The sequence below is a fragment of the Carex rostrata genome, chromosome 23 (genome assembly GCF_964058835.1).
Source record: "Carex rostrata chromosome 23, lpCarRost1.2, whole genome shotgun sequence".
Lineage (NCBI taxonomy): Eukaryota > Viridiplantae > Streptophyta > Magnoliopsida > Poales > Cyperaceae > Carex > Carex rostrata.
The window spans coordinates 1,213,617-1,228,477 of NC_135940.1; the positions used below are offsets into that span (position 1 = coordinate 1,213,617).

General features: G+C 31.4%; 2 protein-coding genes across 2 annotated transcripts; one reads left to right on the forward strand and one right to left on the reverse strand.

Moving 5' to 3' along the window:
• Positions 1 to 7,192: 7,192 nt before the first annotated feature.
• On the reverse strand, positions 7,193 to 8,584 carry LOC144575167 (uncharacterized). The gene has a single exon (XM_078325284.1). It carries the CDS (start codon positions 8,582 to 8,584, stop codon positions 7,193 to 7,195), a length of 1,392 nt encoding a protein of 463 aa, XP_078181410.1.
• Positions 8,585 to 11,209: 2,625 nt separating this feature from the next.
• LOC144574967 (uncharacterized) lies at positions 11,210 to 14,610 on the forward strand. The gene is made up of 2 exons (XM_078325078.1): positions 11,210 to 11,614; positions 13,552 to 14,610. The coding sequence occupies exons 1-2, from the start codon at positions 11,269 to 11,271 to the stop codon at positions 14,505 to 14,507; spliced, it is 1,302 nt and encodes a 433-aa protein (XP_078181204.1). The 5' UTR covers positions 11,210 to 11,268; the 3' UTR covers positions 14,508 to 14,610.
• Positions 14,611 to 14,861: the final 251 nt, after the last annotated feature.

The following is a 14,861-nucleotide window of genomic DNA, read 5'->3' on the forward strand; positions in this document are numbered from 1 at the left end:
AAGGCTGAGAACTAAAAATAGTCGACGTTTGGATTAGAATTGAATTGGTGGTAGGTATAGAAATTCTAAATTAGTGAAAACTGAAAAGTATTTGGTTTACAAAAATAGTAGAGATATATGACGGTGGATAGATTGGGGTTGATGTTATTATTTTTTGAGATATGTCGGCTATTTATAGATGAGTGCAAAATATGTTCAATAACTTGTGAATTTGGCGGCGGACATGTTAGGGTTTTGAGATGTCTATAGTTGGACTTAATATCAATTGATAATAATGCAATTAATAATAGATCGATGTGATCAGTAGAAAGATTAGGGTTTAGGTAGCTTCTAGAATAGCAGATATAGTCGGGAATTGATTCATGTGGGCCTACTATATATATATATATATTCGAATAATCAATTGTTCTGGGTATAAAATAATAGTGCAGATGTGAGTAGAAAGGTTAGGGTTATGATTTACGTAACTTCTAAAATAGTTGATATAGTCGGGAATTAATTCATGCGGGTTTACTAGATGGTGGTCTCGAATTCTAATATTCATAAATTAAAGATCTTATCTAGATTTTAAATCCATAACCTCTCCTACAAGAACGGTGTTGCCTTTTTCATTAGTTAAAACTTAAAAGGTTGGTTATTCATGTTAATTTTAATTATCAAGATATATAACCGACCATTTAGAAAATTGATATGCTGATATTTTAGATGTCAATTATTTTGGGTCTCATTTGTTTGGTGATTTTAATATTACCATCATTCAAATTAATTATTTGAGTTATGAGTATTTAATTTCATAAAAAAAAATAAGAAAAGTTCTTCAGATGCCTCCACAAATTAATGAATGAGTATTTATATTTACACATCTAATTAATGAAACTCAATAATATATTATCTGTCCATACCTCACTATTAAATTAAAACAAACAAAACAATAGACCACAAATATATAACTATTACTATTCATAAAAACATATTACATTAATCAATTAATCTAATTTGACACTAATCAGTTTTTTCCATTAGTTGACATCACTGGACAAGTCATATTCTATCTGTGTGGATCATAATTTTATGGTAGCTTTAGTGTAGATATTCTGTTCTTCAGATCAATTTCTGATTTGAGCCATTACACTTTTGTTTCCAGGGCCGGCCCTAGTGCTGGGCAGCCAGGGCGACCGCCCCGGGCCCCAAGATTTATGGGGCCCCAAAAGAAACAAAAATATTTTGCATATATTAAAAAAATTAATCTGTATATATTAAAAATAAATAAAATATTAGGGCCCAAACTTTGAATATTCAAAGGGTTCAAACTTTTATATAAATAGGTATCATCTATTGACATATCAATAAAAAATTGTGTATATCAGTATTGTAAATAACGGTATGCGCTTGTCGAACGAACGGGATACTGTCAAGCAATTAATTGGTATGCGGCCGATTAATCAGAATTATGCATACAATTTTGTATTTTCATTAAAATTATGTGTATATATTCATAATTTATTTAACTCATCAAACTTATCAAATAAACTTAATTTAACTTAGTTCTATTATTATAACATGAAACTACACTTAACAATACACACGCACTTTACATGTGTAAGTAACACATTTATTTAAGTAAAAAATAAATTCGAGAATTAAGCATTTTCAAACACTAACAATATATTATTTGAAAGACATGAAACATTCCAACATAAAATCACTAAAGTTAGTTTGTAATAACAACTTAATTTAATATAAGAGCATGATGTACTAATTGAAAAAATTACATCAGTAAGTAAGAAACATATATGGTATATATGTAATAAAGGAATTAATCAATTAATTCAAAATAAGTAAGAAGAAAAAACATATATAAAAAAATTGAATGCATAGCCAAACACAAATAAAATTGCAATACATGTTTATGAAACTTATTATCACACAATTATAGAAAAAAAAATGTAAAAATAAATAATCATTGGAATAAACGAAAATAAATGGGAATAAACGGAAAAAATGGACGATCAAATGAGAATAAACGAAATAATTGGGAATAATCGAGAATAATCGGCCAATTAATTGAAAAAATCCACTAATAGACCTCCGATAAGTGTATTCATAACTATTTGACAGCCATTAACAATTAAACAGCTATATAATAGGCCGTTAAGCCCGATTTTTACAACAGGGGTATATATAAAGGGTCCAAAAATTTCTTTCGCCCCGGACCCCAAAAATTTCTTTCCACTGGTAAAACAACAGAAAATTCTAGAGGAGATTGTTCATCCGAGAAGAGAGAGAGAGTGTGTGTGTATTTTGGACGATATATATTTAACATTATTTTGTTAATCATAATCCCGGTAGCTAGACTAAATTAACTAACAATTATATTTGTTTTAAGTAGTAAAACAATCAGAATTAAAGGAAAAAAAAACAGAAGAAGATATATAAAAATAATTTTATTTAAAACATATTACATATAGAACAATTAAGTTAAAAAAAATAATTAAGTTTCATATTGAACACTTTATTCGTTTCCAAAATTATAATTCAAATGAAACCAACCCATGGAGATGAAATGTAAGATTATTATCATATCAGACTTTAAATGCAGAAAGATATGGACCAAGCGTTCACCATCACATATTAACCTAATAAATATGCATCTATCAGATATCTCCATTTCATTATTAAGTATGTTGGGTGTCTGATCCTCCTACGGCTACGATTGAAGTATGAAATTTCAAATTTAATCTTAGCCCTCCAATCACATAATATGTATTTTTTTTTATTAAATATATTTGAATAATGTGTAAAAGTATAAATTTAGCTAAAAATATACTTGCCACACATACCGCCACACGATACATTACAATTAAAATTAAAAAAACTTATTTATTTGCTATATAATTCTATGTTTCCTTATTTTTCCCTCTTCAAGACTCCAATTGAACCGATTCGATCTTCCATTTCTATACAGCGAATCACAATGGAAAGGTTCTGAAATCTATCCGATGGCCTTTGTACTAGATTTATGTCCAAAGGTTTTCTGCTTCGTTATTGGATTAGGATGATATTTATAATTGGGAAATGAATCTTTTGAAAGAAATATATGAATATTTTGTCTTTCTCCATTTGATAACAGAACAAAGGTGCCTCCCTAAAATCTTTTAAATTCACTAACCATTATCATTAGCTCTTTTTAATGCATAAACTAAGATGAGCACAAAAAACTTAGAAAACCCAAATTATGATAAAGAGCAAATAATAATATCTGAATAACAACAATATTTGCTCATAATTTTTTGAATTAGTTTGCTTGAAAACTATTTTTCATTCAAACAACTTCGACATTTTCTAATTCTAATCTTTATTCAATAAAAAAAAATATTAACTGATCAATCATTCTTCAAACTATTCAGATAAAATAAATAAAGAAAATGAAATTACATCAATCATAATTGAGTGTCACTTTAGTTAGATATAATATTGAACATAGGTTAGAATTAGGATAAAAATATAATATTGAAAAAGTCAATTGTTTATCTCTAACTTTATATTTCTAATTTTTATCTCTAACTTAATATTTTTATTTATTTATTTGAAAAAAAATTGTTAATGAATAGCGTTTAATAAGAAATAAGACTTTGAGAAGTAATGGAAACCTCCATTTTATTTGATGTGTAGTTTAGTATTCAAATAAGAAACAAAAAGATACCATATTTGATTTAGACCGAGGTGAAAGAATAATTTTTTATTTTTATCTAATCACTCAATCAGACGATTTAAAATGTCCTTTGCATGAGCTCTGGTCCAAAGGGTATCAGACAAATTTTGGATTCCAATGGAAATCAATTGAAAAACACAAATTAACAAGATGGGAAGAAATGATCATTTACATAAATGTTGGACTACATGGAAGATGATCACACTGGCAATGATACTGTAAGATTTTTTTTCATGTTATATTTGATTTTTTTTTTTCATTTGTTGTTTTTTTTTTTTACTGTTATTATTATTTATCTCTCTGTTTTTTTTTTTCATTTGTGTTTTTTTTATTTTCATTTATATATTTTTTTTCTTAATAAGATCCTCGTTGCAATGCACGGGTACAATACTAGTTAACCTAATAAATATGCATCCCGGTGGTCCTGAAAAGAAATGGACTGTCAAAAATTTTAATGGGCATTTTAAAAAAAGAGAGAGTGTTTTTGTAAATTTTTATTTAATTGAGAATATTAGGAAAAAAAATTGGTATTCTGTGTATGGCTAGCAAGAAACTTTTTTTTTTTCGATCCAAACCGTTTGATCGAAACAAACGTATGATGATGTCTATTTTGACGACATTGAATATCAGACCCTGTTTCTTTCAATTTTTTAAATTACAAGATAAATATAAGCATTAGTCCAATTTTAAAAATATTACATGTAGACCAAGTTTCAAAAAAGAAAAAAAAATTAAGTTTCATATTGAAAATATAACATTAACGTCATATTAATGTTACAGAAAATTAGAAGACTTGGCACATTGAGTATATCAGACCCTGTTTCTTTAATTTTTTTGTAATTTAGAAGAAAAATATAAACATCAATCCAATTTGAAAAATATTACATCTAGACCAATTAAGTTTAAAAAAAGAATTTTTTTTTTAAGTTTCATATTGAAAATATAACAACATCATAAAAATAAAATATGACAAAAAAAAAATCATATCATGAAAACTTTGTACGAAGATGTGAACCAAGCAGCTTTCACCATATTAGCCTCATAAATAATTTAATCAAGAGTTCAATCTCGACATGCATCAGCTATATGCATCGATCCTACTTACAAGTTATTTAAGTTGAACATAATTGAATTGAAGACGATGGTCCTAGCGATTTCATTAATTAAATCATAAAGTTAAACTTGTGGATTGAGGCTTAAACTAGATGAATCATGCCTGTCGGCACCGAACATGTAATATATATATGCTCATTCCAATTCGTCTACAAAATATATCATGATGATTCCAATTCTTCCAATATTTATTATTATTTCCATGATGAAATGACTTCTTTTCTTCGAAATTAACTTGGTATAAACCATCAAGGAGAATACATTAAATTAATAACAATAAATGTTTCGAAATTAACTTGGTATAAACTATCAGGCATTTCCTGTTTGTACTTGAATAGTAAATTTCGACCGTTAGCTCTCAAGGCATATTAAAATCGAGTTAAATGAAATAATTTCTTATATATATGCATGCATGGAGTAATATAATGCATATAAAATATCCAACTATTTATTATAGGATAAATTACGTCGGAGGTCACTAAACTTTGTTCTTTGTTACGAATTAGTCACTCAAATTTGATTTATTTCTCAGTAGCCAATGAACTTTGTATTAGTTTCGATTAAGTCACTCTATCACATTTTTAATCCAAAAAGTTAACAAAATTTGATGTGGCCTCCACTTCACCGTGTTTGAGACATAAAATATTTCTCTCCACTTAGCCCTTTTATCTCCCTTTCTTTTTCGTGTTTGACTCTACTTCTCTTCTATTCTCTCTTCTATGCGGACTCAAGGTCAACAACAAAATTTCCATGTTCTCTTCTTTTTTTTCTCTCTCCCGGCAACTCTTTCTCGTTTCTTATTGAAACTGAAAAGAGCATCTAGATATGAAATTAAAAAAAATAATAAATTATCTAGCTACCCACTTCTTTTGATTTCTTAAAAATTAAATGTACTAGAAGAATCACAATATTTTCTAAATTACTTAGAAGTGACTTTTGAACCAGGATCAATAACTCAGAATCTAGATATTTTTTTTTCCAATAACACATAAAGAAATATATTAATTTTTCTTACAGCCGCGAAAAATCCGATCTGAAAAATATTGATTCGGGTTATTTGTTGCAGTCTTTCTAATAAATCAAATTATATTATATTTCATCTATTTTCAAATAAATATATTCAATATTTCTAATATTTTAATACAATTTTTTTTAAAAAAAATTTCTGTTTTTAAAAAAAAAATGGTAAGAAAGGGACCGTAGGGACCATACGGTCTGGAAAAATACAATTTTGGAGACCGTAGGGACCGTACGGTCCTTATGATTTTTGTAAAAAAAAAAACCAATCATATTGGTCCGGTAAAATTCTTTTTATTAATTATGATTTATAAAAAAAATTCCTCTGGAAGAGTGCAAGAAAAGTTCTGCATTGAATAAAAAATGAGAAAGAGATGCCACAAGCAAAAGTAAGGGTAAATGAGACCCCTTCAATTATCTATTCTTGTCTAAAATCTAATTCCAGGGGTCCTATTGGAATTAAAAAGTTGGGAAGAGACTCAATTCCACTCTCTTTAATCCAATCAATTTCAAGTCTGTTCGGTGAGAATAGAGATTAAATTCCACTCAATTCATTTATTCTTTATCTGTCGAACAGGTCCTAAGAGTAAAGTTAAAATGCCTTATTGTTTGTGTTATAATTATGACTCACATCTTTATTTATGTTTTCGATGTTCAAATAATTGATCTAATATACTTAATATAATCTTAATCTTAAAATATATTTGGACATCAAGTTTTATATTTTATAAAAATATTTTACTATTTTTTTAGATGGATACAAAATCATGTTTTAGCTAAATCATTCAAAAATAGTGATTTTGTACATATTTAAAAATTAGTAAACAAATTAAAAAAATATATAAAATTTGGTCTCTGAACATATTTTAATATGAAGATCATGTTGAACGGTTCGAATTAACTGTTTTGACTTTAAAAACGAAAATAAAAATATGGAACTAAGTCACAAAAACAATGAAATATTTTAACCCTATTTCTTAATTTAATATGTATTTCAATTATTTATTTTATATTCATATCAACACATTTTACATCAATATTGTGTTTCCCACAAAATGCACACACTTCTTGGAATAACAATCCCCATTCATTATCCCTCATTTTTTGCAACCGAGATTTAGTGACACTCACCAAACACATAGCATTAACCACATCTTGGTTTCTAAGTTGCAAGGCTTGCGATAAATCATTGGTGATGCCTAATAACTTTCTCATGAGATGACAATTAAATACAAAATCAAAAGATTGCATCGTTTCCAATAATCCAATTGCCTCTCCTCGATGTTCATCCCTTATCCCCTCCAATTCTACTTCCTCAATTACATCTATCGTGGTCGAAAATAATTTAATTTAATTATTTAAAGTTTTGTAATGAGAACCCCATCGAGTATCACATGGACTTGCAAGACCCATTTCTTGGTTCAAACCTTTTCCGGTTACAATCTCATCATTTGAAAGAGCTTCCACAATTTTCTCCAATTGCTTCTCACGTAATTGATCACGCCTTTTACAAGATGCACAAACAACATTGAGAATAGTAGAAACCATTTGAAATAAACGCCAAACCTTATTATGTTTCTTAGCCACCGCAACAAGAGTTAGTTGAAGTTGATGTGCGAAGCAATGCACATAGTATGCGGACCCGTTTTCCCGCATAATCAATGTTTTGAGACCATTGAACTCCCCTCGCATATTACTAGCTCCATCATACCCTTGGCCACGTAATCTAGAAAATGTTAGACCATACTTGGCAAATAAACTCTCAAGTGTCGCTTTCAATTGGAGGGATGTAGTATTGGGAACATGAACAATACCTAGAAACCATTCAACAACATAACCTCCTTTGTTCACAAATCGAATCACGACTGCCATTTGCTCTTTGACTGAGACATCCCTTGACTCATCAACCAAAACAGAGAACAATTCATCTCCAAGCTCTGCAATTACCTCCTTAATTGTCTCCTCTGCACAAGCATTCACTATACCCTTTTGGATTGAGGGTGCAATCAACTTTAGATTTTGTGGAGCTTTGTTCAAAATCACCTTATCTATTTCTTTATTATGATCTCCTAAAAATCTCATAAACTCAAGAAAATTTCCTGGATTGTTAGAGTTTTCGGACTCGTCATGCCCGCGAAATGCCAAACCTTGCCTCAAAAGAAGTCGAATTGTATCTACAGTGGCATTTAGTTGTACTCGATAATCCATATCTTCTTTAACACTATGTCTATCTAACACAGTTTGAATGCTTTGGTTTTGGTTCATCAAACTCATACACATCCCATATGCTTGATTGTGCAAACTATTTGAATCACCAACATGTTCGTCAAACCCTTTCTTTGATTTCCAATTTCTATAACCCTCTCCAACAAAAATGGTTCTTCCACCTGAACCAACATAATCCGGTCTAAATAGATAACAACAAAGGCAAAATGCCGCATCTTTTTCGACACTATATTCCAACCAAGTGTTGTACTGATTAAACCAATCTTTGTTAAATCTTCTCATTTTACTACCTATATCTCTTTGGGGAAAATTATGGTTGTAAGGTTGAATTGGTTTTTTTATTAAATAAGAGCGACGTATAGGATCTTGCTCATTTGGGTTGTATTGAGATATAGGTAACCTTAAACCAGGATTGGAAGGAGGTTCTTGTTGGGCACTATTAGACTCGATTTGTCTTGGTTCTTGTGAAGTTGAACCAATTGGAAATTTAGGTATCTTCTTATAGAACTTGTCCATTTTAATATCCTAAAATGTAGAATTTAATATCATTAGATCAAGGAATTCAAGCAACCCCTCAAGCAAAACAAGTAATTCACAATTCAAACACCAAACCATATATAATTCACAATTCAAGACCTTCAATATTTAATTCTCAATTCAAGCACAATTCAAGACCTTCAATGAATTTTCAACATGAATTATGATAGAAATAAATTCAATTGATCAATTCAAATCAAAAATTGAGATCTTACGAAAAAATACGAAAGAGGTGGAGTATGGAGACTGGAGTAGAAGGCATGCTGGGGCCTGGGGGGTGAAGAGGGCGGAGAGGTGGACAGGGCGGAGGCGCGTGAAGAGGGCAGATGCGTAGGACGGAACTGCGGATGCGCGTGCGTGCTGGCCGAGTTTCTCTCCGACAAAGTTCAAGGTCTTTGTATATTCGCGTGAACAGACGGCCTTTGTTTTTTTGCTCTTTGTCTCGAAACAGAAACAGAAGCAAATAAGAATAGAAATCTTATTTTTTTTGACCTATGTTGTGTACAAAACACCAAGGGGACCGGACCAAATAAATATTAATTTGATATAGGTAAAGTCTGCATGGGCTGCCAAAGTCTTAATTTTGTTTTTATCTGTTTCATTTCTCTGGCGAACAAAACAGCGGAGCGGAGCGGGCCTTGCTATTTAAATCTTCCTGGGCCCAGGGGTAGGCACAATAATAATTCAGGGGGTAGGAACTTGGGCTATTCTATACTGGGTCAAAAAAAAAAATTGAAATCCAGGGGTAGGCAAGTGCCTACCCCTGGGCCTTTATGAATCCGTCCCTGCCTACGGACTGTCAATTCCAGTGTTGTAATATTAGGTTTCTATGCGGTATGCGGAAGGCCACCGCATACCGCATATACGGTATGCGGCCGCATATGCGGATTTCTATGCGGATTTCTATATGCGGATTTTAAAATAAGAATTCATATATATTTGAAAATTGAAATATATAGTAATACAAATATGAATAAGAATTTATGAGTACAAATAGAAATACATAGTAATGACAACATGCCAACATCATCAGTAATAATAAATTAGTAATACAGAGTAATACAAATAGTAATACATTTCCTTGAGAATTACAGTAACCTGTTACTGTTATTCCGATTCCAACATCAATGAAGTCCAATGGTTGGGATCTAAATAACAGGTTCAAGGAATAACAACTGATTTATTATCAGTTTGGTCAGGTAAAAACCAACAAGTTCTGTAACAGTACAAATACATAATAATACATAGTAATACAAATACAAATACAAATAGTAATACATACTAATACAAATACAAATAGTAATGACAACATGCCAACAACATAGACAGTACAAATAAATCTAAATAAAGCATAAGTTAGAACTAAATAAATAAAGCATATGCGGGTCTGTAAGGATTATATGCGGCCTGTTAAAACATATGCGGACTAATATGCGGAACTGCATATTAAACCGCATATTGATTTTCTATGCGGTTCTGAACCGCATACGCATATGCGGCCGCATATGCGCCGCATATTACCTAATATTACAACACTGGTCAATTCACAAAAAAAAAAAAAAAAAAAAAGACTTGCCATTGTTCATGGAATCTTTCTGGTGGTCCTCAAAGCTGTGTCTTGCCACTGCTGGTTAATAAAGGGCTGTTACGATTCCTCAATAATTGAGAGCTGTCGGCCCGTGGAATGCTTACATATCACGGTATCAGTGATTTGCTGATATGGACTGATTTTTACATTTATATTTATGGAAACTTGCATTCGAAAAAAAAGTTATATTTATATTTCAATATTTATACTTCAAATCTTAATTTATTTGTAATAATTTTAGATTGAAGAATTAAACTAGACTTTTTTATATAACTAATTTAAGTTTTTCCTGATTTTACGCACTCATCAATTTCCCCTCTCATGTAAATTTACTTTTTCTTTTTTATTGTATCCGACTAGAAAACAAAAATAAATGATTGATTTTTCTCTGATTCGCTTTCATCTCCAAGAGAATAAAGAAGATATTGATTTCAATCATTTTCTTTTACTCCTGACAAGAAACCTCCCTCCCTTCCTATCAGAGCCCTATTATTTATCAATATGGGTATTTATTAGTCGAATAAAGCTAGGGTGTGATGTGCTCATCAAGAGAGTTTGGCGAGCACAACTCCAAAAGTTTATTGGATCGACTTCAAACGTCAAATTCAAATCGTTGAAATTCATCTACTTCATGAGTGATGCATTTACATGTAAAATTTTGAAAGTTTCGAGTTTATTTGTTACACGGTCAAGTGGTAAAAGAAATGAATATTTTATAAGTTAATTTATAAGTTGTTTTATATATTCAATTTTTATTATTTCTTTGACCACTTGACCGTGTAGCAAATAAACTCGAAACTTTCAAAATTTTGCATATATATGCATCACTCATGAAGTACATTGATTTCAACGGTTTGAATTTGACGTTTGACACCGATCCGATATACTTTTGGAGTTATGCTCACCAAACTTTCTTGGTGAGCACATCACACTCTAGCTTTGCTCTTATTAGTCTATGTGGGTTCCACCACATGGATTTTGTCACTGTATTTGCCACAATAAATCCTATGTTCTATCCCGTTTTGTATATAAAGAAACTCATCTTCCTCTTTAATCGCTGCAAAACCCAACTTCAATGGCATTCTCTAATTCAACCTCCATTGTCAAAACCTTAATCTTTCTTTTTCTCTTTTCCGTCTCTCTCACATGCATTTCAAGTGCCAAGACTCCACCTTTTACTCGACAAAAGAACAACCAAGATGTGGTTATTCTCATCTCTTGTGACGGGTTTCGGTTTGGGTACCAACACAAAACCTCCACACCTAACATCCATCGAATCATCCGAGAAGGTACCGAGGCCGAGACAGGCCTCATACCGGTTTTCCCGACTATTACCTTCCCAAACCACTACTCAATTGCAACGGGTCTATACCCGCCATACCACGGCATTATAAACAACTATTTTCCCGACCCGGTTACTGGTAAGTGCATTTTTAACTATTAATTCAGATGCAAAGAATTTTTTAATTTTAGAAAAAATAATAATAATGTTAAAGATAAAATAGATGATAAAATTATTTAGATGTTGCAGAAAAGAAAGATTAAATATGTAGGTAACTCTTGCCAAATTTGTAAATCTAATTATGCAACAATTTAGAAAGTTAATAATGTCAATGTCAATTTATACCATGCAGGTAGGATTTGCGCTCATATATCTAGTTTTGAAGTCTAAATAGCCGATTCAAACCGTTAAATGTTTAATCTATATTAAAATGTGCTTGGAGACCAAATTTTACATTTTTTTGAATTTTTTTACTATTTATTAAGATTGTTTGAAACTCGCTTTTTTTAATGGTGCAGAATTTTGATAAAAACAGCGATTTTCAAACCATCTTAATAAATAGTAAAAATAAATTCCAAAAAATGTAAAATTTGGTCCCCAAGCACATTTTAATATAGATTAAATATCTAACGGTTTGGATAAACTATTTGGACTTCGAAACTAGAGATATGAGCGCAAATTAAAACACTCACTTTAATTTGCAAAGCATGATAACCTTACTCTATATATATATAGAGAGAGAGAGAGAGAGAGAGTGACTAATATGCATTCGGTAGCATATGGGCCGATATGCATTCGGTAGCATATGGGCCGATATGCATACGGTCCAAATTTGAAATTTCAAAATCCAAAAAGTCGATCTGAACCGTTCATCTTGTTCTCCATATTAATATGTGCTTGGAGACCAAATTTTACATTTTTCTGAACTTTTTTACTATTTATTAAGTCACTTTGAAAATTGTTGATCCAACGGTGGCTTAACAAAATAGTAAAATCAGCAGCCATAGTTGGATTTTGTACCACAATTTTACGTTTTTTTGGAATTTTTTTTACTATTTATTAAGATGGGTACAAAAACTAGTTAAATTTAGACCATTGAATTTTGTACCCATCTTAATAAATAGTAAAAGAATTTCAAAAAATGTAAAGTTTGGTCTCCAATCACATTTTATTGTAGATATCACATCTAACTGTTTGGATCGACGATTTGAACTTTGAAAATGAAAAAAATAGTTGTGGTAACTTGTTGTAATTCAAAAATTGGTGTAACTTGATCCCTCCTATATATATATATATATATATATTTATATTTCGCAAACTTTCGTCTAGTTTATTTTTTTCAATTGGAGATCAAGAGAAACTTTAATAATAATTTACCAGAGTCTGTTTATTTTTCTCGATGGTATAACTGGCTTCTCAATTGTTGGTGTAAATAATGTTTCCTTGGCCTTTAATGAAATCTTCAAAATCTGAAGTTTAATAAGAGAGAAGAATATAATAACAAAAATAACTTATCTTTCTAAATCTTACAAAATAGTTACGAAGAATAAATAGTTAGTCAACTTAAAAAGTTAAAAGTTAGGTAAAAAAGTTTTGAATTCTAGTATTGTTACCTTTTAGAATTAAGGTCATCAAACTCAAGTGCGAATTAATGAAAATAGTATATATAACCTAACTGTTAAACTAAATATTGAAGATAGTATTCCGGGTACACTTAGCAAAGCCGTTCCTTTTATTTCCATTTTTAGATAGTCTCTCAAGTCAACGGCTCTTAAGCTTATCCATTGTGTTAGAGATTGCAAAGATTATGAATCAATAAAGAATTAAAGACAACTATTCAATAGTCTCTATCAATCAAAACACAAGGAAGTATCTCACATAGGCACATAAAATTTCCAAAGCTTATCTATATATAATTTTATTATGTCATCATGTTGATTTTTTTTTTTAAAAAAGACACATGGGGTCTTTAGTCTACCAGTTCTGTCAATCCAGTTCAGTGCATATCAGTATATATACCACACTACACACCTTTATTTTTGGTGAAGATTATTGCAAATTTTCATTTAATTGTAGGTGAATACTTCACAACAAAAGACCTCAACCCAAAGTGGTGGCTGGGGGAGCCTATCTGGCAAACTGTCGTGGATCTGGGTTACAAAGCAGCCGTCATTTTCTGGCCAGGATCAGAGGTTATAAAGGGCAACTGGACTTGCCCGACACAATTTTGCCCGAAATATAATAAATCAGTAACATTTGAGCAACGAGTCGATTCTATTTTAGGTTACCTTGATCTCCCAAAGAAGCAACGTCCGGAATTTATCGGGGTTTATTTTTCAGATCCCGACTCTCAAGGTCACAAAGTAGGGCCTGACCACCCATCTATAACTGATGCAGTGGCGAGGATCGATTCAGTAATTGGCCGGTTGATTGATGGGTTGGAGAAGAGAGGTATTTTTGATAAAGTGAATGTGATAATGTTAGGAGATCACGGCATGGTCGGAACATGCGATCAGCGAGTGATCTATTTGGACGATTTGTTGCCATGGGTCACAGTTAAATCCGAATGGGTGACATCGGTATCACCACTTCTCGCCATAGCACCGCCAGATGACATATCAGCAGCTGATATCGTATCGAAAATGAACAAAGCATTGAACTCGGGCAAGGTAGAAAATGGAAATTATTTGAAAATGTACTTGAAGGAGGATCTGCCTGAGAGGCTACATTACGCAGACAGTTACCGGATCCCACCTATAATTGGGATGTTAGGAGAGGGATACACGGTGGAGCTCAAGAGATCAGAGAGAAAGAAAGAATGCGCTGGTGCACATGGCTATGACAATGCATTTTTCTCCATGAGAACTATTTTCATGGCTAGAGGACCAAGATTTAAACGGGGGAGAAAGGTTCAATCTTTTAAGAATGTAGAGGTTTACAATGTGATTGCGTCGATTCTCGGTTTCAATGGAGCGCCAAATAACGGGTCGGTGTCCTTTGCAAATTCAATCCTTTCTATGAAGGAAAATTGAATTGATTTTCAGGTAGAAAAGAAGAGAAAGGTTTAAGCTCGAGAACGATGTATATTTTTAACCAACAGATAAGGAACTGACAAAGCATCAGGATTTCTTTTTCAGGAACCAGGGTAGATGTTAGGGTCAGCTGAGTTACTTTTGTAGTAAACTTTCTTTTAATCAATGGAAGGGTTTATGTCTATTTTGAAAAAAGAAAAGAAAAGAAAAGAAAAGGTTATTGCATATCAGAATTCGAACTGTCTGATCTAGATTGACATGAATATTAGAAAGATTATCTCAAACTTGAAATTTGAGATATTGTACAAGTTATGGACTCTATAGTCTATACCACACACCCAGCCCCACATTGAA